Raw genomic sequence first — 25703 nt, 5'->3', positions numbered from 1 at the left:
TCATATTAAGATACTGCAAGATATTAAATGTGTAGTTATTCCTCCTTACTCTGACAGAAAGGAAAGTTTCACTGGTTCATCAAAGTGGTACAGCCCATGAAATAAAAACTGTTTGACAGCGCTGACACAGCAAAAACCTTGGAGGAAGACAGGAAGTGGGTGGGGGGAAAAAAAAAAAAAAAAAAAAAAAAAAAAAATCTGGACACAACATTAAAACCACCTGTTTTAATTTCATAATGGACACAAAAATAATCTACAAAAAGACCAACTCAGATAACCAGATAACCACGAAATGTCATTTTTACCCCCCTCATTTAAAATTAAATAAATGTCACCCACTGCTCCAGTCACATGACTTCACAATGACACGCATGGGTTTACATGTCGGGGAAATAACCTCACACATACACACACAGACCAGCAGCACCCCATCAGGAGGAGCTACACAACAATCTTTGGCGTCGTTCTCGGTGCAGCCGGTCAGCCAGACACAAGTGGAGGAGGGCAGGGAGCCGGTGGGTGGAGGAGAGACTCAGGAAGAACGGTTTCGTTAACGGAGGTATTCAGCTGAGGGGAGGTTTCACTAGCAGCGTTCAGACAGGGCGAAGCTCGTTTTAGTCTCAGGGTGTCAGCCAACTTTTCACCGTTAGCCTGCTGCCAGTTAGCCTGCTGCTAGTTAGCTGGTTAGGACTGGAAGCAATTTGTGTTCAGCAGCACATCAAAACAGTTCAAAAACAGTGGTATTTGTTTGCTATTTGCATCTATTGAGCTTTTACATTTTCACCTATGTACTTTAGTTAAATTAGAGTTGTCAGCCACAGCGCTTATAAAAGCTTTATCATCCATACTGCTGCATTCACATAATGGCAGCAGAGTCATTGCAGACTGATGGATTTAAGCAGGTTTTAGCTAGCAGCTACTGAAAACCTTATTAAAAGGTCATAAATCAGCTGTAGTAGTTTTAGTATTTTAATTTAGATCAAATATAAAACAATCTTGATGCTTAATCTAAATTTTAATGATGTACGCAGCTGTGTGCAATAATATTGTACATTTAGCTTTTTTCTTTATTTTAAAGAGCCTTACTAATGATTTATTTAAGTGTGGAGCATCCAAGAAAGAGTCTTTATATGCACACATACGGTAGTTATTATTAATAATATTTTTTTAAACCTGCATACAAAACGGTTAGTGACCCCACAAACAGATATTGGGCTTCCTCCAGGGGCGGGGTTGAAACACTGGTAATGATAATTAAAAATACACAACTCACCATTTTTTACTAAACCATAAAACACATTTGTTTATCAAATGTACAGAAATAACAGACTTCTGTTAAAGTAACAGAGTCATTGCCATAACTATACACGCACACCGAGGACAAACCCTGAGATACTGTAAAGGGGAAATGCCATTGTAGTATTTCATAAACTGTTGTCCAGCTTATTTTAATGACACCACCTGACCAATGCTACTCTGCTACATGTGCTGCAGACAGTGCTGCGTGTATTGCAAATAGTGGACAAAACTGTATGATGATAACATTTTAAAATATATAAATATATCTATGAGAGGCCAACACTGGTCTGTGTATTGCTTGGCTGTGTAAAAATAAACTGCGGCTAATTCAGACTGGAGTATTTGCTCTGGAGGGGGTTGTAGTACAGCAGTATTGTTGCCAGATGTGATATTTAAAAAAAAAAAAAAAAAAAAAGTGATATCATGTTAATATAACACACATTTGCTAATATTTTCAAGAATTACCACCAGTAACTGTCTGGTTAACCTTCCAGTAGCATTGCACTTTAATGTTGGTTGCTAACAGTCATAAATCAGAAAAAGAGCAATAATAACTAGCCAGCTACAAGAAAAAAAAAAGTGTATAATGGAGACTTTATGTACCTTTTCATTAGTACATTTATAATTTATATCATAAATCTGACATTAGCAAAAATATAAATAAATGTATTGGAGTAAATGTTGTGCCCTTGTTAAGATTGCATACTGCAGTTCATCCACATGCAGACAGCTTTCATTTTAGCTTCTTGTTAAATCGGCTTTTAAATCAGTTGTCACTGTAAAACAACCCCGTGGTGAACAGGAGCAGCTAAAAGGTTCTTTTGTTAATTCTTCAACTATGTGTACAGGTGATTTAATGAAGGGGGAGTTCAATTAGAATTTCATGTGAAAACGCTGACTGAAGGGAAAACAAAAACAAAACACTCTTTAGACCAGGGGTGTCAAACATAAGGCCCAGGAGCCAGAATTGGCCTGGCAAACACTCTGATCTGGCTCAATGGACACATTTAGAAAATGTGGAGAAGGAAGGAAATCTTGGATTTTTAACAAGTTTTACAGCTTTTCCTACCAATAAAGACCTCACCCACGGCCATTCATAACATCCCAAAGTAATTAAGTGATAATTTTGTTTGTTTGTTTGAGTTGTTTACAATTACAGAAATATTTCTGTAAAATTAAAAAAAAAAATCTACAGAAAGTTCTGTAAAATTACATTTATTTATTTTATTTTTTTTTAAACAGAAAATATTTCTGTAAAATTAAGGAAAAACTACAGATTTTTTTTCTGTTTATAGAAAGAAAAAGAGAAAAAAACCTTACAATTTGAGCCCAAGAGTTGCACCGAGAGATTTCTCTCTGCTATAGCAGCATTTCTTAATCACATAGAAAAACTGAGGCATATTGTTCAAATTGCCCTTCTTTTTCTTATATTAAGATATCTTAGGCATTAAACGTATAGTTAAGCTACTTTGCATTGACAGAGAGGTGAGTTTAAGTGGTCCGGCTCATTTAAGATCAAAGCAGGCTGTGTGTAAAATGAGTTTGACACTCTTGCTTTAGACTTTTTAGAAGTGTCACAGTCACTGGGGCTCTGCTTGCCCCAGGACTGGGTACTCGTTTTGTGTACCATCTTTCACGTTTTCCCCACATTCTTCTGATTGTGCGCATGCATGCTGTCTTTGCGTTTGTGTATTATCGCCCTGCACCTAAAACTCGCTTTGCTTTCTGTCTGAACACACACATTGGGGAGGAAAACAAATATGGAGTCTCAAGTGACATAAAGAGCATCTACAAACATTCAAACTCCAGAAATGCACTGACAAAGTTGAGTAGAGGTTGAAAGCCAAGCGACGACTTGCACTTTTGCATTGAGCGTTTACAGTCCTGCATAGATCTTTTTCATATATTTTTTTTTCAATACAAACTAAGGCGTCTTGTTATATTAAGTTGGTTTGAGTCAATAAGCAGATAAAGGAAATCAAAAATCTTAACATTTAAAAAAAAAAAAAAAATTCAAGTAGACTACAATCTTGTTTCTCCCCCTCTCTCACAGGCAATTCCTCTGTCCGCAAGAGGAGGCCAAAACTTTTTCAATTTAAGTCTTTTTTTTTTCCAAGGAAAGGTCCAGTGTGATCGTTAACAGCACCAAAAACACACCGAGCAAGAGAGGGGCGTCACACTTAACGCTTGCTCGTTATTGTGAGAGGGGAATACACGTCTTTACCCAGTCATACAGAATAATCTGGAAAGAAATTAACAGTATATTGTGTTTCTTATGTACATACACACATTTAAAATTAACCACATCACAGTCTCTCTTCCTCTCTCTCTCACACACACACACACACACACACACACACACACACACACACACACACACACACACCTTTGTCCCTGTGTAAATTACAAATAATTTATCAATATTAATTTAAGCTACTACTTAACAGTCATTTGTGGGAGCAGAGGTGACCGACGATAAACTTCTACAGACGATTCCCACGAAAGACAGAAAAACAAAAGTTCATTAGTCAGTCTGTTTCTTCTTTTTTCCTTTTCTGTACTGCAACAACGAGTCCTGTTACTCCACATGAGCTTAAATACAAATTATATTATGTAGTGTACTACTACTCTCATCTGTACCATCACCTCGCTCACACTCATTCCACAGTGATCAAGGTCAGTCATATGTAAACATGTTGACAAAGAGGAGAAAAGAAAAAAGGCAGAACAAAAACAAGTGTCCTCGTCATTCACGCCGTCTTGTTCTCATACCCGGTTTGTTAGAAAATACAGTTAAATTAAATCCTTGCCACTCGTAGCGGAGATAAACTCTTTTATGTCCTCTTTTTGTTTGTTTGTTTGTTTTTTTAAAAGGAGGCGAGGGAGCAACACCCCCTCCCCCCTTCATACCGCATCACGTCAGTCAATCAAGCCGAAGAGTCTGTTGGTGGTTGTGGCCAGGAGGCGAGGATGTGACGTCTGTCTGTCTCCTGTGCTGTTATTGTTCAGTGGGATTTCCTCTTCATGTCTCCACCCTGGCTTTGGTTCGCATCTGCATGGAGAGGGCACATTTTTAAACAGCTGGACGATGAAACAGATCCAGCAACCTGTGGCACCAGATCACTGAAGGGCACCTAATGCACTGTTTCTCATATTCTGTCATACGTGCACTGTTAAACCGAGGACAGTGCGTCTACATGCATCCCAAAAGGTTCTAAACACTTAATTTCAGATGGTTTTTCTTGGAGTCGCCCCCTGCTGGTTATTAAAAAGAATGTTGGTTTCAGGCACTTTGTTTCACTTTAGGATCGAGAAAGATGTGAACAGACAATCAGGTGGAAAACAAAGATTTTTGATTTATTTAAACAAAATCCAATGTGGCTGCTGTCAGTGACTGATAAAAGCTATGGAAGTAGTCAGGATAAGTCTGTCTCAGTAAGAGGCAGACACAGCTTTCAACACTCAGAAGGGTTGAAGACTGTTTCTTGGTCTTTACTTTTTAAATGTTTATTTATTTGTCTTTACAAATGGAAATACAGAGATTGGCAGATAGCCAGTAAAAGACGATAATATTAGCCTGCTAATAATAATCAGGTTCTCTGTTACTGGCTAGACACAAGCAGAACATCTGTTACAATGTTTAGTTTGTCCTTTTCCTTACAGAAAGATTATATATTACTAAAATGTCAGAAAGGACCATCCTCCTTAGGGTCAATCTGAGGTCCTTAGAATACTTGCTAGAAAGCCTGAGTTGAACTGGTGCAACAGGCTGCAGCAGAACGATGAAAAACATTGTCTTATGAAACATGAAGGGCCGAGTGTGTGGGTGGTTCTTTGGCTGAAAATGTAAATTACTAAGCATCTTTAATTCTGGCAAACTGAGGTACACAGACGACTGGCAAATTCTGAAATTTTGGGTCAATATGAGGTTTAAAATGAAAATCTGGCTGAAAGGTGACATCTTGACGTTATTTATATAATTGTGTTGTCTTTTGAGTTTACTATAAAACTGATGGCAACTGAACTGAAGTTGCCACAGGAAGTGGCGACAGAGACAAGCTACGCAGGCCTGGTCCCTGCGATTAATTAACAGGAGTTACAGTAAATCCAAAGTGTGGATTTGCTTGGAAATGATACAGGACGACCCAGGAACAACCAACCTTAGTAGGAAAAGACATTTCATTCATCCACCTTAAACTCAGCTTATCATTTAAAACGTGCCAGTAGCTGAATGCTTGGTTTTTCCTGCTTTTACAGAACACCTGTTAAATTATTTGAATCTTTTTTTTTCCCCTAAAAATAAAAAATGACTGCTGCTGACCTGAGTAAACTTTGACCTATCAGTGTTCGACCCTTTTATCACTGCATCCATATGTGAAAGCACCAGATAAAACGCAAATTAAACTTTTGATTAAAAAGGATCAAAAACTTCTAATATGAAAAAGGTTTAATTGTTCATAAGTCAACCAGTAGGTTCCAGTTTTTGTTTTTTTTTAAACAGACTTTGCTCAAAAAACGACATATCTTCGTGTTTCTACTATGCTACGATCAAACCAGAGGCATGCTGAACACCAGATACACTACAGCAAACAGAAAGTTGGAGAACTAACAAGTAACAGAGCAGCTGAGCCGACTGCAACAAGTCAGCCTGACACAGACAGATGGAGAGGAAGGATGAAGAGGAGGTGGAGGGATGCAGATTACCTGAAAAAGCAAGCTGCAAGTGAGGAGGTAGGGCAGCCTGTGACCCTGACTGGAGACTCTTATACAGATCTGAGGAGAGATGGAGGGTAGGGTGGACAAATGAGAGGAAAGACAGCAACAACCAGGGAGAACTGGGAAAAGATGACACCGTTAAAATGTGAGACCAGCAATAAAAGATAGTCGAGGATCAAAGCTGTCAGCGAGGCGAACGAGTACAAAGGGCTGAAACGACAGAGACTGGTGCAAAAAAAAAAAAATGGTGAGAACAAAGGAGGGAGACTGGTTTGTAAAAGAGAGGGTCATGGCAGGGGAAGCACTGCTGGTTTACAGAAATACACAGTGAACCAGTAATATTTAAGGAGTCCCATTTAGTCTCTTACAAAGCAAGATTATTGTAGTCAACTAAAACTACATGTGAAAAACATTTTAATTAACCAAAATAAAAATAAGTATTTCAGAATAAAAATAGAATATCCTTAGTTTTAGTTCTTGTTAGTTTGGTAAAGATGTTATTAAAGCTTCATGGACGCGTTTATTGAGATTCTGGATGTCTACAAGACTGAGTCAACTGCATTCAAAGAGTTATGCGTCTTTATTGTTACAGCTGTACTGATTTTTCTAAATCTTGGCTCTGACATCTGCTCTCCATACAGTAATAATTAAACAGACTACAATTGGCACTGAACATTTAAGTCCTAGGTGACTTGCTTCTTCAGTTATTGCACTGAAATTCAAACTCATCTGATATTTTTAGCAGATGCACCTTTGGTAAGTTTTTCAAAATCCTACATCGCTTCGTTCTCAAGTTATTGCATTCACAAACTTGGGAGTCCACCCTCCCAACCACACACCTGGTGGTGTCAGGACAATATCAGATTAGCCTTTTACGACTGAGGAGTAAAAACTAAACTGAAACAAGAAAATCTATAATCAACAAAAACTACAACAATTCTGCTACAGTTAGTAGTAAGTATTAAAATACTTTTAAAGATGCTACTAGTTAAATTCCTATATCTGTGAAAAGGTTACCAGAGTAACTCATTTTCTTAACAGAAACCGCCAGTATAAATCCTGTACCATCTTATTTTTTGTGTTTTACCGCAACCCCCACTTAATATAACGTAGTTGCAAGTTGTAATAAAAGGCAAAATAACTTCCTAAAGTCTAACGTGTTATTGATATAGGATATCAAAGGCCTTTTATTTTAAAAAGCACAGTAAAGTCTGTCTGTTGGCGATAAAAGATGCAGGTCCCTTAATTAAGAGCCCACTCACCCATTAGGTCGCTCTGTGCTAACGGGTATCCTGAGTTGGAGCTGGGTGCTGTGCCCATTCCAGCCGCCCCGGAAGCTCCAGGAGGGCTGAAATTGAGCAACGACGGAAACTGGAAGGGTAGCGAGACAGGCACCAGACCTCCCAACATCCCGAAGCCCAGGGGCAAAGCAGAGGGGTTGCCCAGGAGGGGAGTGCCTGCAGTCGATACCTGCAAAGGAAACACAAAATATATACAAATATATTCAAAATAAAACTCTAAGAGTGACTTCCCGTTGGTGGAAACTAACCTGTGAGAGGTGTGACGTTGTGGAGGATGTGGCCAAAGTTCCTGAAGCCACCCAACCATTTCCAGCCTTTGAGCCGTGGCTGGCCCCACCCACTACCCTCTGCCTCTGCCCGTGACTGGCTGAGACTGAAGGTGATTGGGGGGTTTTGTCCGGATGACTGCAGACTGTCGAGACCACTCCCTTGTTGTTAGAGTTGTTGTTGATGCTACTGTTGCTAGTGGTGGACTGAGGTTTCTGGGCTCCAGTGAAGCTGCAGCCGCCCTGTGTTTGTTTCACCTGCCCGCCACCTGATACACTGAAGGGGGGCCGGAAAGTTTTGGGGGTTTTGGGAGAGAACTGGTGTTGCTGCTGTTGGGTGGAGATTATTTGATGGGAAAGCGGATTTGACGGTGAGGATGATGGCGAGGGGGAGGATGAGGGTGGCGGGGTGGGGGCGGGAGGCCGAGGGGTTAGCTTGATGATGGGAGAAGAGTTGCTGCTGTGCGAGGACTTGGTGAGGGTGGCCTGCATGGGTGTGATGAAGTTGGGCTGGTGGTGGAGGTGTGTGTGGGATTTACCTTGAGCGGAGTGTGCGGTATGGGAGGTTGGCGAGGGTGAGGAGGTGGCCGGTGACGGGGGGCAAAAGGACTGCAAGCCATGGTGGGAGGTAGAGTTGGAGCGGGACTGAGGGGAAGGGGAGGAGGAAGCTGTGACGTTGCTGTTGACAGCGCTGCCATTGCTGCTGGATTTGGCGCTGCTCTTTCCCAGTGCGTGACTTGCTCCCATTGTTCCCAGTATCCCCACCGGGCTAGCAAAGCCTTTCTGATGGGGGGGCAGCAGAGGGGAAGCTGTCGGAGGAGGCCGATGCTTTGGAGGAGAAGGGGAGGGGTGCGGATGCATCTTCCCCATCACTGTGCTTGGCCGGTGATTGGGTGACGCCATGGTAACATGTCTCTGAGTCTGGGTTTGGCCCATGACACCAGATCCTTTGATCGGGCCATAGTGACCGTCTGCAGTCCTGGAGGCTAACGCTAGGCCTGCTGCCTGCACGTGAGCAAGGGAGGAGACAGCCGGGGACGAGGAAGAGGAGGTAGAAGAGGAGGTTGGTAGCGTTGTTGTTGGCAAGTTCACAACAGATGCAGCTGTCAGCGGAGCACTCTCCACTTTAGACAGGGAATGGTGCTGCGTTGTCTGTGCTAACGAGGCAGAAAGCTGAGAGCCTGAGGGGTAGTGAGGGGCGACGGGTGGAGGAGAAGAGGTTGGTATTTGCAGCGGTGGGGGAGACAAAGGGCTGTCTGTGGGACCCTTGGATGCATTGCTGAGGAGGGCCAGAGCGTGGGAGATGGAGTCCAGAGAGGGAACGGTCAGATCTTCATCCAGAGAGTCTGACAAACAGATGGGCTCCGAGGAGGAGAGGGGCTGGCGGTTGGAGGTCAGAACAGATGTGGAGGTGGGCTGAGATGGGGTGGAGGTCATGCCGAGCGATGGTTTGTGGAGCCAAAGGCCCTCCTAAAGAACAGGAGAACACAGTCAGTATCACCCAAGCTCCACAAAGAAACCAGAACTTATTTCTAACCGCTTGTCTTCATAAAGTACAGCTCCAACATTTTACCCACAAAACACTTTTTAAACCCTGAACGAAACTCATAGGTTCCTTCACACAACTCCTCCTTAACATTTGAGCTTTTACTGTGAAAAACGTCAGGAAGCGTTTTTGTTTTGTTTGTTTTTTAAGCAGTTTAACAGTGGCTTTATGATTCTGTGTCATACCTGTCAGACCCTTCTGAGACCTCGCCCCGTGGCCTGACTGCACCGCCTATAAATGTTACTACACCTGGCTGTATAAATCCTACAAATCACTTGTTTTTTGAGAGATACACAAATATGATACAGCTACAGTTGTATTAATGCACAAAAGAACTTCAGCCAGTGGGCTCAAATTGAACGATTCATAAAACTGCTGTAAAATAAAAATACACACACCCTTTTTTCTTTTTGATATTTTGCAGTAAATAGTCTGAGCTGTCACTCACCTTGGGTTTAGCCTTGGGTCCAGGCACCATTCTCTTTTTCACTCTGTGTGGAAAAATACCAGCAATTATTCACCCTCTCCAGCTGACATTTTACATTGACGCTCAGTCCCAGTAAAATTCCTGCATGCTCAGAGTTACGGGAGAAACAAAGGACACACTTACAGGTTTCCAGTGAGGTGATTGTGAACAACAAGGCTCTCCTTGAACAAGATCCTGAGAAACAGGCAATAAACAACAAAGTCAGCCAAAAATCAGGGTCACTGACATTAAGAACGACATCACCGAGAAAAACGGAAAACACATTAAAGTTGGATACAGTCGGTTCCAAAGGTTCCTAATGTGGATGGATTAGTATTGTTGAGGGTTTACACATATCAAATAGACTTAACTGCTCTCATGGCAGCAGCAAATTTATAGTACTTTGACAACATTTAAAACACAGTTTGCATACGTTGCACTTTTCCACGGATAAGTGCCTCCTGCTTGTAACGAGCTGAACACACAAAAGCAGCACAGACCTGGTCTGCATCCAGCCCTTGGGCCACAGTGGTTTGACCTCATTCTCTAAGAAAGCCTTGAGGTAGTCCTCCACAGACAGAGAGCACTGGTTCTCCATCTCATAGCAGCTCAGCTTCACTCGCACTAAGCTGCACAGCAGGTTCCTGCACAAACACACACACACTCCACTCAATATTAAGGTGAAAAACAGGCTGCAGTCTCCGAGCACAAAATGACAGAAGACACTGATATGCTTCAAAGAGGCAGAGGTATTCATTTATTTTGAATTAAATGAATAAATAAATGTCTTTGTAGTACGATGGAGAAAATTAATGAGCACTTATCAGCAGTTTTATTCAGACACCATTTCTGACCTGTGGGTTTCCTCGTTATTCCTCACCATGCAGGAATAAAACTTTAACTTCGGTTTTAGTGAAATATAAGTAGGAAAAAAAAAAGAAAAAAGGAGAATGGTGAAAAGTAAAAGCTCTTTCTCCAGGATGTGAAGTGTTAATCCTGCAAGCTCTGAACGGACATAAATTGTTTACAGCCTGTATGAGCTCGGTTTACTAGATTAAACACCAGCGGTGGAGAACAAAGGGGAAGATGAAAACAAAAAGAGACGAAGAGAAAACAAATCACTCCACACAGCAGCACAAAGACGCTGAACGGCATCCGGCCGGCTCTTCCAGCAGGACAGACTCGGATCATTACCTGAGCTTGTCGTCCCAGACAAACTTCTTCCGAGGTCCCACGATTCTCTTCCCAGGTTTCTCCTCATCGTCCTCCTCTGAGCCGTTCTTATCACCCTCCTCTGACTGCTGTCTGCAATAAAACACAGATATAAAAGTGAACATAAACGGCTTGAATAAACCATTTTTTCCTCAAGAAATTAAAGTCAACAAGATGCTTTTATGCATTTTCCATCCAAGTTTTTATATGCGTTATGCTTTGAACGTCGTACGGTAGCAGTATTCGGGTATGTATCCACAGGCAGCATTTTTAAGACTTCTTTTACATCAGTGTAAATAAATGGATGTTTCTCCCCTGCTATTATTAATAGTTTTGATATTATAAGTCTCCCTCCATCTCAACTTAACTGACAAACACAGCAAGGGAAAAAAAAGCTGCTTTGCACTGACTGGACTTTGAGCACCGTTAACTCTGATCTTCATACGATTTGCATAGAAGACAAATGCTGCCAGTGTGAAAACGGCATCGGGAACTCCGATGACATGGGTGGATGGAAAAAAGATTATCAGGAGAGTTCACATATCACTTCTTTTAAAAGAGCTGTCCTCAAACTGCTTTCAGAGGACTGCTCACCTTCTGGAACAAAAAGGACTGACTTACTTTGCAACCTTAGCCATGCACTCCATGTTATATTTCGCTATCTGCTCAGGCATCACACTGCACACTGCTAGCTTCAGCTTCAAAAGTGGCGTCCGCAGTCGATCGTCCTGAAAGAAAAAGCAGAAATGGATGTAATGACAAAGGGAATGAGAGGTAGAGAAAAGAAAGAAATTAGGAGGAGGGAAGAAATTAAGGTCGGAGTGAGGGGAGTGGGGAAAGAGAGGCAGCAGAAGTGAATGAAGACTCAGAAATGAAAAAGTTAAGAGACACAAAAAAAGGCGAGAAAGGGGAATAATAAAAAAATATGATGGAGAGTTAAAGAGCGAGACAGAGGGTCAGGGTATGTAGATTTATTTTGTCAACAATCCAACATTAATGGCGCATGACAAAGAAGACCTTTGGAAGCCTGTTTTCAGCTGCAAACCTCTCTGCGCTAGTCTGCCCACGCTGAGATCCCTGCACGTTATTAACGGAAGCACCGAATACAGCTAGGGATTAACCGCTGCGTGAAAAAGGCAAACGTGACAGGGACGAACAAGGGGGGAGTTCTGGCGATGGGTAGGAGCTCAGAAATATCTCGAAAGAGCTCAAAAGAAACAAATAGAGTTAAATTTCAGCATCTCCCTGATGTGTTGGCTGTGAAAGAAAAAGCTAAAAGCTCAGAAAAAGGAGCATGAAGCTGTTAAAGGATCAAAAGATATTCATTTATCACAGAAGAGTAAAAAAAAATAAAAAAAAAGGTCAAAACCGTGTCATCTTTGACCAATCCAGGCCTTTGCTTTATGTCTCTACACTAAACATCTAACAGTAATTTTTGATCATTGCACTCTTTATGGGTCGTCTGTTTTAGGGGCAATTTTTGACTTTCAGGAAAAGAAAAAACTGGACACCCACCCAAATCACACACTGACCTGCAGGATGTGTTAAAGAAGGCCAGATTTGAGCCATGCTGCGTGGTGAGATTTTCAAAGCCCCTCCTGAATCTTTTAGTGGCCACAGAGAAATAATAAAGGCTGAAGAAGGACACCCCCCTCCTCCTGCACTCAATCACTTTTTAGATCAGAGTGAGGATTCACAGCTTCCTCTCCTCCACAGTAAAGCTTTAACTCACCTGGATGTTCAGGCTGAGCTTCTTCAGGCGTTTGAGGAGCGCCTCTTTGTTGCACGGCACAAACGCCTCCATGTGGGAGTAGATTTCTGAGCGCACCTCGGGAGGCTGCTCTTGGACCTGCAGCTCAATACTGAGAGAAGGGAGAGAGAGTCCAGATTGTCAGAAAAGCGGTAAAAAGAAACAAAAGAGACGAGACAAGAGAAAAGACGGAAGTGCCAGAGGAATGAAAGCAGGGTGATTGAAATGAGAAGCATGTCATTACTGAAGAAAATGAGAGACGGACAGAAAACAAAACACTTAAAGATGGCAGCAGCAGAGGTGACGAGGGAAATCTGCTTCCAAAAAAGAAAAAAAAGAAAGAAAAAGGGAAATGGAGAAGAGTGTGCTGGGATTTGGCTGACGGTGATTTAAAAGCTGTCCTACTCACTCCAGGAGAATGTTATTCATGTCCAGGGTGAAAAATTTCTTCCTGCCCTCCTGATCAAACTGCCGCGAAGCCTGTGGGAGAAAGGTTGAGTCAGCATAGAGCACTGTGCCATACGCTGTAAATACATATACAACACTGCAGTGTGCAAACACTCCTCTACCTCCACACAGCTATACATGACTCTAAATATAACAATAAACCTGTAAGCAATTATGGTTAAAGTGGAATTTGAGCTCAGCTGAAAAGTGTCGGTGTAACTTTAGCACAGACCAAACGACTAAAAGAACAACATGAAGAAGAGTTACACTTCCCAAACAACAGCATGATTTGGTGTCATTTTTGGCCTGTATTCCTTGTGTTTAGAAAGTGTACAATTTACTCGATCAATTAAAAAACCAAAAAACCTCACTCTTGCTGTGATGTTACTGCAGAAAACCTCTCTTCACTGCCCTGCTTCTTACTTTTCAGTATTAGTTATGACACCAGATTCAGCTGCAGTCTACACTAATAATGCTCATAGTCTGTTACTTCTCTGCAAGCCTGTGTGGCCACCAGCAAAGGAAAAATAAAATATGTGGGTTCTTACAGCGCCGAACACCAAACCTGTCCGTGACCTGAAGTCAATAGGAACCTTACTGTATCAAAGTCACCATATTTTTTTAATTGTTGATTCAATTCAGTTTTAATTATTAAGCACCAAATCACAACAGCAGTTGCCTCAAGGTACTGCATATTAATAATACAGAGAAGATGACAACAATCAGATGAGCCCCTTTTAACAGGAAGAAGCCTCCAGCAGCACTGGGCTCTGCGAGGGGCAACCATTGGTAAGAGCTGACTTCACTATAGCAGCTTTACACTGGGTGGCTTGCTCCTTAAGCAAACTTTCTTCTGATTGGCTGCCCCTCACAAACAGGTCTAAATAGCAGGTAAGTGAAGCTTGTGTGCCATATAAGGGATATCTGCTCTTTCTGACATCAAAAAGAGCCAAGAGCAGAAAAAAATATTGAAAACAGTGTTTGGAGCAGTGTTACAGGGATTACTTGGACATACTGATCTCATTATTTGAATCTTTGGCTATGTTTTTAAGTGCTGTCTGTGGTAACCGTGTGTATAGAAAATTTAAAAGGAAAGCATAATAGGTCCACATTTAAAGAAAATACTCCCCTCATGTTATCTTTGAATCAACAACAAAAACAAATATATTTTACCACTATTTTTATTTTTATTTCTCCCCTCTGGCTCAGTCTGCTCTTCTCCACCTCTGAATCCATCAATCCTCTCCATTGTTTTCCTACCTCTCCTTACATGTTTACCAACATCTATAAAAAGATGGGCGGCTCTCAGATATAAGAGCAACGAGAACATAAGTATATGTTGAAGAGGTAGTGGTGAGAGGTCTGCTGCTGTTTTAGTTACATAAAACCCCCTCAGGGCTCAGCCACATTTCTCCAACGCTTTAGAGACTTTTCTCTCCGGACTAAACAGAAACAATAAACATCCTCTGCCACTTCCTCAACTGAATGGCATTTGTGTTTAACTTCAGTGAAGAGGTTTCACAGGTAATTGCAGTCGCCCACTAACAGCCTACAGCTGACTCACCACCCGCAGGTCCTCGATGCGTTTAATAAGAGGAGCAGGCAGTCCATTGGGAAGCGGAGGCGGCGAAAACAGTCTGCTGGAGGGCCCCGGGCCACGCCCTTGGCCACCTCCTCCTACCGCTTTATGAGTTGGCACACCGACTCCCAGTATGCCATTCTCTCTGGCCGTCGCCATGGCGTGCTGCTGGTCTGTGTCCAACAAGCTGAAGTCCAGGTCGCCCAGGAGGTCCTGTAGCTCCTTCTCGTTGGCTGAGCCCAGCAGTGACATCACAGCGGGGTCCGAGGTGAGGTCTGCCAGTGAGAGGTCGTTGGCGGCTGTGTTGTCCTGCAGGTGGGTGGAGTTAGAAGATAACAGGTGGTTCGTTGTATTGCCAGAGTGGGGCTTGTTAGCCACGCTTCCTGCCAGGCCAGAGTGAGCCATGTTGGGGTTTCTTTTCCTCATCTCTTCCTTCTCGCGGGTGAAGCGGCGGAGCATGGTCGCTAGATACAGAGAGTCCTTTATCAGCTTCTTTCTCTTCTTCTTCTCCGGTCGGTGGAGGCTGAGAGCTGTGACTCTGTTGAGGGAAACGAAAACATGATGACTGCAGTGCTTCTTAAAATTTTCTTTCATTCAGAGCCCAAACAGGTCACACCTACAATTTTCAGTCAATCATTAAAAATAAAGATGGACCCAAGCTGAATTTATTGAAGTGAAGGTCAGCGACGTTCATCTTTTTTCTTCTTGATGAATCATTGACCAGTTTCACTCCATTTCCCCCTGATTGTCTATGCTCCCTCTGCCGTGACTCTGTGCCCCACATCACTGTTTCAGAGCCACTGGATTACATCCACATTTGTATCCAAGACATAAAGAAGAACTCAAAGAACTATCAAAATCAGAAAACTCAATAAAATATCCATGCTGGTGTCATTTGCAGTGGCAAAGGCAGCTTGCTCAGGTTTCTCAAACCTTGAATACAGCCTCATCTGGCTGATTTACATTCACAAACATATCAGGGACAAAGTTAATCAATATCACTTTAATTCAAAAGTTCAACATTCACAGAAAATACCTACAAGTTCAAAGAGACAGTCAAAAAAAAAAAAACTTTCCAAAGCCCAATTCCTTATTCTCAAATCTTTCTCACCTTTACGCTGCTTTAACAAAAGGTCATGAAAGTTGAACAAAAGTCATTTTAAATTAAACTTAACCATTTTCTTGTAACTAGTTTTCATTAATGTAGCTTTGCAGGAAGATGATGCCCGTGCTCTTAATCCCACCTTCTAAGCTCTGATTAGCCAACTGCCTCTCCAGCTGCTGCAAACAACCATAAAGGGGTTGCAGTAAACCCATCTGAATGCTTAAGCAAATCTGAAATGTGGGCGGCTGTTTTGAGGTCTGAAACCAGGCGAGTCCACTCCATTTTGAAAAATCTTAAACTCACCGGCCCACGTAGGACAAGGCACCAATAACGATCTTTTCACAGACAAACTGAGGCATCGACACGTGCTGACAAAGACAGATATGAGGCAAAAGTGTGGGGATTCAATGGGATTAACCTGCAGTCTGCTCTCAAAGGTCTGACACACATACACTCCCATATATAACATCATCCATTTAGCAATGGCACAATGGCAATAGCTGTGGCTATTTTTAGACGTAGTATTCAGGATGGAGGGGTGTTGGAGTATTCGGCATATACGAGCATAGATAATGGAGCATTTCCTAGAAGGTGGCTTGCTTGTCACAGCAGCTGCGAGCAAGTCTCAATAAGCACCCCTGCCTCGTGATAGACGTACGAGAGCGTCCACAGAAAGGCAGAGGGGTGTAATGTCACACAGCGTGGCGGTTTGTTAGAGGGGTTAAGAGCACACAGATGCCTCGTTGCATATTTGTGGTGGCCCACAAATCACTGGGTGTCTAAAAAGGTCAGGAGAAACAGCCTGTCCATATATACAGGAAGAGACACATCTTCAGAATAAATCACCTGATTAGGAATATTTTCTGAGAGCTGCATGCAAAGCGATGTCCTTCAATTCAAGAGTTTTGGCTTGCTCAGCTTTTCATAAGCCTCACATTGAGCTTAATAATAAAAACCACACAAGCCCCGACACAAACGGACAGGGAGTAATATTACACAGCCACGGTTCTCACCCCTGTTTGGGTACTTTATTCTTCTTCGTGCTCTTCTCCTCCAGAGCGTTTCCTTCTTTCTTCTTCCTCCTCTTGATCACCTGCTCGCTGTTGTCATTCAGCTTCTGAAAAAGCCACAACAACATACGCTCATTAATTCAGATAAACAGCAGACAATGACTGATAACGAATTCGGTGTGAGCAGCGCTCCGTGCGGATCAGTATGCTCTTATTGATGTGTTGAGTGATGCTGTCAACACTGTATCTTGCTAACCCAGATGAAAAACGGGCTCTTGCTGGATGTTAGGACTGCAGCGTCACATGGTCTGATAAGTAGAGTTCAGTTAACGGGGTTTAGCTCAAAGTTTGAGCACCTTGCAGTCGCCCTGGGTCATTAAACTTGGTACAGGCAGATTTGTTTTGTGTTTGGGAAATAAAAAAATAAAAAAATAAAAAAAACATTAAAAGCTACATTCTAACATCATCACACCAACATGCTGACGCGAACCAGGTATGTTTGTTTACCCTTTAAATTTCATGGCAAGAACAACCTGGGAACCAGACAAAGCTGACGTTTCATTTCCTCTGCCCCGCCGCCCGCCCGCCATGTTTTTATGGTGACTGACATCTTGGTGTGCTGTAGTACATTTGCATTTTTCCATCACTCTGAGTTACGTCATGCATTTCGTTGCCGTCCTGATAACATGAGACTCGTGTCTTTGTCCATATTAATTGGTTACGGTACGGATTTTAAATCAGCCAATCAGAATGTGACTTAAGTGCAGACTTTCAGTTTTAATTGAAGGGCGTTTACGACATGTTTAAGTGTTTATTAATTAGAGAATTTTTTTGGTTTATACAAAATCCCCATTATTATTATTATTATTATTATTACTACTACTATTACTTTATAGCTTTTCACTTTAAGAGATGTGAGTATAAGTAAGAGAGGCCATCATTAAGTAGAAAAAAACAAATAAACCTGTCAGACTGGTTTAAAAAATAAAATAAAAATTTAAGAGCAGCCAATCTACAATACAGTACAAAGGATGAGTGCACTAACCAGCCCAGCGACACCAGAAGTCCTGAAAGGCCACAGAATTATTTCCATGGTCAAGAAAAAGAACTTTGCAACTTCTAACCAAAGTCAAGAAAAACTTTCAAGCTGGTGTTTGAATCATTGCTAAGATCTACAATCAAGAGATGCCTTCATGAACAGAAGATGCAGGAAGACCAATTTTGACTTTGAAAGGAAAATCTCTGCACTGCCTGCACACTTCTGAAAAAGAAGAATTATTAAATACAAAACTGAATGCCAAACGACCCACAAACAGCAGTAAGTGAAGGGGACTGCAGGAAAGGCCTAGCAGAGAATCTCAAGAGACAAAACGGGATTTGGTGATCTCCATGGATGTTAGTTTGTTCAGTTACTTTTGACTTTGAAAAAAAAATCAGAAACACTTTAAAAAAGTGTCTGTTGATCCTTAACAGTAAATGCTAAATTTGTGTTAATCCTCTTAAATCAAACTTAAGTCACATCCTGATTGTTTGGTTTAAAATCCATTGTGGTGGTGCACAGAGGCAAAACCCAAAGACTGTCCAGCAGGTTGTGGACCTAACGCTATGTTGCAACTGAGTTTCTTTCTTTGATGCTTCATGTTTTGATTTTATTTGAATTGATTATCTGCACATTGTTCTTTTTTTTTTTTTTTTTTGCTATCAGCCTGTCAGTCACCAGTAAAGCACTCTGAACTGCACGAAACACGCTACAGACAAAGTTTACCAGCGGAGTGATCCAGCCAACTTTGAGGCGTAAAGTTAGTCTTTCTCTTTTAGGTTTTAGTATTTATTTAACAGTTTATTGTTGCATCTGGATTTTAATGGTGAGGGTGTATTTATTGTGCTGGCTTTCTTATCTTTAAATTAAGAACCACTGAAGGTCTTAATTTATCACCCTTTGGAGTCGAATTCCATTTAACTGACTCAAACACCGAAATATTGAAATATGCTCAGGTAGTCTCACCTTGTCCTCCTCTCCCTCTGATTCAGAGGCCGCTCTGAACTGCAGCGTGCCAGTGTTGATGTAAAATCCCCCCAGCTTTGTGGTGAGCGAGGCGGGCACCAGCTCGTCATACTGAGGAAAACATTAACAAAGGAAGACAAGCCTCAGTGTGAATTTACACGACTCTGGTAAAGAATAATGCCACTTGCACCGCAGCTGTCTGCAGCTTTAAAAACATTTTGAGTAACTGGTAATGTGTCACCAAGCAGCTGCTGGTCAGTGAAACTGAGGGTGTTAACTGTGAGCCAGAAATAAATAAATCAGTAAAAGAATCCCAATCCCCTCCGGGCCACAGATGAAAACAATTTTCCCATCATGGCACATATCAAAACAAAAAGGGGGAAAGAAATAAGTCAAACAGTGTGCAGCCAATTTGTGAGCAGAGAGGATAGCTATTTAAAAACACCAAGACAAATATCATATAATGGCAGGGAATCCATAAAAGAGCATAATTCTAGCTATTACAGCCAGACAGAGAGTGACATCCTCCGAATACTGAGTTATAAACACTGAGACAACAACAACAACGTATTCCTGTTTGGACACAAGGAGCACGGACGTCTTCATGAGTCATGAGGACTGTTTTAGACTGCAGTCTCAGGTTGGTTTAATAAAGGACAACTGTCTATCTTTAGAAGTGCCACTGAACGTACAGTTTGGAAACATCAAGGCAGGAAATAAATATTTAACCACAGAGGGATAATGTCTACCTCCACACATCGAGACCAAACAGCAGCAGTTCAGGAGCGTAACGAGGACATCAAATAAATCAGCAGATAATAAGGGAGCGAGGAGACTAGCATGCCACATTATTATAGAGACAAACTCAGACACTCCACTACATGAAAGTCTTAGAAAACAGACACACGAGAGGGAAAAAACACCTCGTTAGTCATGAAGAAAGGAATACTCACAGCCTCAGAGTTGTCTATAAAGGGGTCTGTCTCATCGTAGCCAAACCCAATATCGATCAGATCTTGCATTCGATCCTTCCTCTTCTTCTTCCCCACGTTCCCCTAAAACGTTTTTCATAGAATTTAATTTTCATTTACAAGCAGAACACAACAGTTTTCTTCTCTGTAATCCTCACATAACCCAAAACCATAAAACATTAGCACAGTGAGAACTGAGGAAATATTTGTAATACTTTTGTTTTTGGGACGTTTGGCGCTCTGATGAGTGCAAACAAACACACTTGGACCCCCACAGAAACAAATCCAGTCTGATGGATAAATCACTTCACCTAATTATTTTAAAAATTAAAAATAACAAAATCAACGGATAATTTGTCTTTTAAGTTACTTAAAGATATATGGCACAAACAGTAATAAGCATGAATATTTCTGTACAGTTTATTGCTTAAATATGAAATATCTGCCACAAAGACCCTGTAGTGCTGAAACCTTAGATAGAAGCAATAATTCACTCGAGGTTTGACAGTTTTTTCATTACAAAACAAGAGTCTGGAAATACCAAGCATCCCATAAAACTTTTGGAAATAAGTGTAGCTTAACTTAAACTTAAAAACCATAAGTTATTAAAACTAACACTAATATGTTTAACTAATAAAAATTAGTGACCATCAGCTTATTGGCACACACATATCTGTGCGTGAGCCGTTGAGCTACAGAGCAAGAAAAACATTATTAAAGTGGACTTATGCACGAAAACTTATTTACACTACTGAAAGAACACTTTGCTATCCATAAGTCATAAATTTAATGTTAACACCTCAAAACTTCAACTCTGCAATTCAAAATGTCATTAATTTCTTCTAAGTTTAGAAAACCCACCTGGACATTTTAGGTAACAACCTGAAATTTTGATTTATACATGTTAAACGTTTATTTCAGTGGCTTGAACAAGCTTTGATTTCCAGAAAACTAATTTTCAGATCCATATTTTTAGCGCTAGAGTGTAGAGTAGCTTAGCATGATTCGCAGCTCAAAATAATCTTTGCTTATCCTTCCCACTTCCCTTAACCCAGTGGTTCTCAAACATATTCTGACATTCAGCAGCCAGACAGTTTGTGCTCCACACCACAATTTTTATTAATCAGTAATATTTAAAAAAAAATCCAAGATTTTTTGTTAAATTAAAGGTCAATGGAGTAGGATCAGCAAGCTCTTTGGTTTTTCTTAATAAATAAATAAATAAATAATTAATAATCACAATCATTCACTTCATATTTGTCACTTGGTTACCAGCTATACAGCCCATTGTTCAAGAACCACTGCTTTAAGTCGGCTTTCTTCTGATTGGCTGTCATTGACAATCAAAAGGTTTGAACCTCAGGTGGGTGGAGCTTCTGTCCCCACAGAGTTGTGTGGCTAAGGTGACCACAGTAGTTTACAGACACGTGATTTTATGAAACCTGTCCACATTTAATATCAATGTCCATGACTGTACGAGCAGACAGTATAATGAGGCCCTTTAACATTATTTAGAAACCACCACTAATTTAAAGATTTACTTTTCAGCTGTGAAATTTGATCCTCATTGAAAAATCCTACAACAAACATGGAATTTTAAAAAAAATTAATCAAACCACTCACATATTTATTTTCAAACTTCTTAGCCAGGGCTTCAACCTGGAGCCGCTCTCTCTCCTCATCATTGAAGGAGTCATCGGGATTGCGGGCTGAAGTCAAACTTGGAGCATTATTCTTTGCCTGGAAGAAAATTTGAACAACAAAACAGTGAACAGGAATGATCGGACCCCTGGGGCAAAGTCAAACAGTTGCAGTGACTCAGTCCAATCAGAAATGTATCAACATATTATCACAGCAGCCTTAAATAAGTGAACAGCTGCAAGTGAGTGCTGGTACAAATGCTCAAAATATTCCCAACACGGTGCTGGCAGGACTACTGTTTGGCCCCGAGTAAGAAATATTTAATTAACTTTTGGTTTATAAGCAGAAACCAGATGATCCAGATGTGCACAGATTGACAATGTGGCGAGCTTGTCTTTGATCTCACTGCTGACATTTGCCTCACTCCCATGTTACATCCTGGTACTTCCATCAGCAATGCTCTCTCATCTATCTATCAGCCGCTGCCAGAGGGCCAAACTGCATGTGGCATTTCCAAGTGCTGTAATGGCTGTGTGACTGGGCTGTTGCTGGGCAAGCCTGAGTGGAAAGGACACAGGTAGCAAAGCAGCACAAGACCAGCTTCATCCCTCTCTACATGTGGAAGAGAGGCGGGGGAGGAGGTCTCCCAGCCCTCTGATTTAAAAAGCTAGAATCTGTGAGAGCTCAGCAGAAGTTGGACGTGTTGGATTAAAAAAAGAAGATGAAGAAATGCTGCTCTCTTTTGTGCTGGTCAGTTTCAACCACGCTATGCCATCGAAACACAAGGTGCACCCCCCTCTCCAGCTAACTTAGCAAACAAGTCCACACAAACACTTCCAAGAGCGATAAATTAACTCCGGCTCCACTCTCTCTCCCCCGGCCTCGTAATGCTGCTTAAACTCGGAGATCCTACCTGGAGGTTCTGGATGAGTTCCCCGTAATTAAACTCGGCGGACGAGCGGTCGTCAGGCTCGGACAGGGGCAGGTTTAGCCTCACGGTCGCCCTCTTTTCGGCTGCAGCCTTGTCCCTGTCGCCGGTTTTAACGAGGCGACCGTTGCTGGCGGCACCTCCTGCCCCGGTCGCTGCCTCGACCTCCCCGGCTCTGTCGAAGTTGAAGTCGGCCTCATCCTCCAGCCGCCGTTTCCTGGACTCCGCGGCGGCTCCAGCTGTGAAGGCCGAGAGGGTGACAAACTGCACTTTTCTCGGTTCGGCCATTTGGATGAGCTGCCTGCCTGAACCTCGCTCCGGACAGACAGCGACAGCGAGGAGAAGAGCTACTTCGCGAAACTACTCCAAATTGGTGGATTGAAGGCGGTTTCGCGGAGCTCCGACGGCTGCTCGGTGCCTACGCGGACGTTACAGCCTCCTCCGCGGCATACGGATTAAACTCCAGGGGATGCGACGCTCGGGGAAAAGTTGTTTTTTCGGCAGCTACTCGCATCCTCGATTTGCTATGGGACTGAGACATTCACAGGAGCCATCTTGGGTTTCGGGAGTAAATAAAAATCAGAAGAGAGAGGGGTCGCTGCGCCTGCGCGTACGCACTAAACGGAAGCACAGTGCCACAGGGGGGTCATCGTGTCCAATCAGCGCGTGGCCCGATCCTAAACCCGCCTCTGTCACAACAGGCTATAATCACAACACCATCAGTACAATAATGACCTTTATAAAGTGTGTGAGTGAAGGACAGGCTGTGTGGGGACTCTGACCGCGTGCCGTGTTTGAATCCACAGCTCTCACCTGGACCTTTTCATTTAGTCTATTCAGGGGAAAAAACGCTGAATCGTGCATTCTTGCACGCGCTCACTCTCAAACATCAAATCGTAAAAGGGAAGAAGGCGAGCCAGATGATTGGCTGCTTCAGATAACCATCCTAAACCAGCTGATTTATCCACCTGTTGATGCACACTGTAAGCAGAATCCCAATAAAACGCGTGTTCACATATACTCTAAGAAAAGTATTTTCCCCCTTCCTGTCAAAGATAAGAGTAAATCTAAAATGCAGTTTTTAAATTATGATTTAATTTATCAAGGGGCCCTGTGTGGAAAAAGTAACTCCCCCCTAGTCAAAGGCCACTCCAAAACTAAAACTAAAATAATGTGGGCCATGATTCCTCCACAATGATGAGAAGCATTTATTGCCAGAAACACTAGACTGCAGTTCTTGCTGCCAAGGGTGGCACGAACAGGTATTAGGTTTAGGGCAGGGATACTTTGTCACACATGCCAGGTAGGTTTAGCTTTTAAAATATGTTTGATGAGCTGAAACACGTAAGTGTGACAAATATGGGGGGAAAGTAGATAAAGTAGATAAACTGTTTCAGGCCTAAAGAATCCAGGTGAAAAGAAAAAGTTCAATCATATACATATTTATTTTGTAGGTTTGGCTTCAGCCAAATTCCTCATAAGGAGTCACTGTGAGATGAAGTCAGAGTTTGAAAAATATTCTTTGCCTAAATAATAAAACTGTAAATAAATGAACACCTTTTAAATCAAGGCTTTGTGTCTTCAACCTCTTAACCCTGTAATCCTGTATGCTTTTCCTGCATGTTTTAATCTTTTCGTTAATTTTTAGCATGACTATAATATTTATAGTTTTATATTTCTCTGCCTGTGAAGCACACTGAATTGTCTTTTGTCCTATACAAATATATTCGACTTGAATTGTCTTTCACATCAACACAATCAGCCTCTGCAGGTTAAAGGTGTGGTATGGCTTATGCAAATGGAAAACTTTTTATTTGAATGCAATCTTTCAAAGTCTCACTAAGTAAATGCAGTAAAGAGTAAAGTTTTTGTTCTTATACAGCAGTGTTTGTACTCTTCTGTAATCTCTGATAGCTGTTAAAGCTGTTAATTCAGCTGCTTTTCTGTCTGCTAGTCATCTCTGGCTTTCCACAGGGATGCCCCCGTAGATGTGCACATTAGTTTGTGATCAACACCTCTCACATCTATCTTAATAAGTTTTTTGACTTGACTTGACATGTGGTCACATTTGTAAACTACAGCCAATCAAAAATCTATGACAAAGTCTACCTACGACAGGGGGGTTAGGGATAAAAATGCACACGGTTACTGCATGGAAACCACGTCTCAATTAGCCTGCTGCAAACCCCCCGGGTAAAAGTTTGTTCCCAGGTCCCTGTCAGCCCCTCCCCACTTTTCTCACTCTGTATTGGAGGGGGTTGGGTGGTGGTCCTGATAGATTGCTTTGTAAAATTTGCAACTGAAATGGCACCTCGCTGGTTTTCACAGAGACCAGTTCAATGGTCACTGGTTTCATTTTGTGCTCTGTTTAGAGGGAGTAGCCCTGATTTTGTCATTCTGGTCGAGATGGATCTGAAAATCATCACAGGCACAGAATAAAAGAAGAGTATGTTTAACCAACTGAAAGTAGCTTAGCAGCCCGACAACAGGCGAGGACTCGAACCTTAAAAGTTAAAAACTTTTTGATGCGTCTTATCAAGAACTTTCTTTTTTTTTGTGCATTTCCTGATTTCAAAGGCCTTAGTGAGCAATCAGCAAAAGCCCCAAATCCCATATTGTGAAAGTAAAGTGGTAGAGATTAGGGTTAGGATCTGTGTTATTATCATTGAAGAAGACTCTGCAGAGGCAGGTTAAGGTTTAACTACTGACATTTCCACACGCTTACTGCATGTCAAAGATTTGATGTCACTCAGAAAACTGATTTTCCTTTTAAATAAAACCAGAAAAACAAAACCGTGCTGCAAATGACTGATGAACAGAATAATTAATGATTTTAATAAAAATGTCTATTCTGGTCCAATACTGTAATCTATTACACGTTTATCATGTTAACAGAAGATGTTAATGAGGAAACTGGCCAAAAAATGGGCACCACTCTTTTTCCTATTTTAACAGGAAAAATGAGTGAAGGAGGTGATGTCAGACAGACTGGTGTGAGTCACAGAGGCCCTTACTGCAGCTTCATTAATAGCACATGAAAAGCACGTATTTTACCCATTTCAATATTTTCCTTTTAAAGACAGGTCTCAGACGAAGGCCAGGGTCATAACAGCCGTATAAAAGTGGAATACTGCCTGAAGTGAGTGCTCCTTTAACTGTTTATATGTGAGCCCATGCACACCATAGTGCAATGTGGAAATACTAGTTGTGCAGGTAAAGTGTACTTCAAATGGTGGACCTTTATGTAACTTTAAAAATTAAATTGTAGAAAACCTAAAGTATTTTTTCAGAGTTAATACTAAGACTGGAATCCTTCCTTCACTGGTACAGAGCACAGCTTAGCAGCTATGCTCAATAAACTCTTAGGAAATGTGCAACGTTTAGAAATAGCCACTGATGTTTATAGATGTTGACAGTATGAAGTGTTTAGTGTGTAATTTATGGTCTGAAAATGTTTACAC

At 41.7% G+C, this 25703-nt stretch overlaps 1 protein-coding gene across 1 annotated transcript; it reads right to left on the bottom strand.

The window, feature by feature from the left end:
* Window positions 1-200: 200 nt before the first annotated feature.
* ubn2a (ubinuclein 2a) lies at window positions 201-23024 on the bottom strand. Its single transcript, XM_085410244.1, has 17 exons — window positions 22228-23024; window positions 21297-21413; window positions 19656-19757; window positions 18703-18813; window positions 16701-16804; window positions 14568-15120; window positions 12966-13036; window positions 12539-12668; window positions 11428-11534; window positions 10789-10899; window positions 10095-10238; window positions 9739-9789; window positions 9577-9619; window positions 7565-9052; window positions 7278-7485; window positions 6004-6072; window positions 201-4351 (listed from the first exon to the last, which is right to left on the bottom strand). The coding sequence occupies exons 1-17, from the start codon at window positions 22528-22530 to the stop codon at window positions 4305-4307; spliced, it is 3759 nt and encodes a 1252-aa protein (XP_085266370.1). The 5' UTR covers window positions 22531-23024; the 3' UTR covers window positions 201-4304.
* Window positions 23025-25703: the final 2679 nt, after the last annotated feature.

This window comes from Rhamphochromis longiceps, linkage group LG6, assembly GCF_057381845.1.
Source record: "Rhamphochromis longiceps isolate RC_006_pf linkage group LG6, R_longiceps_female_GT1.1, whole genome shotgun sequence".
Classification (NCBI taxonomy): Eukaryota; Metazoa; Chordata; class Actinopteri; order Cichliformes; family Cichlidae; genus Rhamphochromis; species Rhamphochromis longiceps.
This window is presented reverse-complemented; position numbering and strand designations above follow the sequence as displayed.

Coding starts and splice junctions, on each gene's coding strand:
- ubn2a (XM_085410244.1), bottom strand. CDS start 22,530: ATGGCCGAACCGAGAAAAGTGCAGTTTGTCACCCTCTCGGCCTTCACA. Junction 9,620..9,738: donor AATCACCTCACTGGAAACCT/GTAAGTGTGTCC, acceptor TTTTCCACACAG/AGTGAAAAAGAGAATGGTGC. Junction 6,073..7,277: donor AGCACAGAGCGACCTAATGG/GTGAGTGGGCTC, acceptor ATCTCTCCTCAG/ATCTGTATAAGAGTCTCCAG.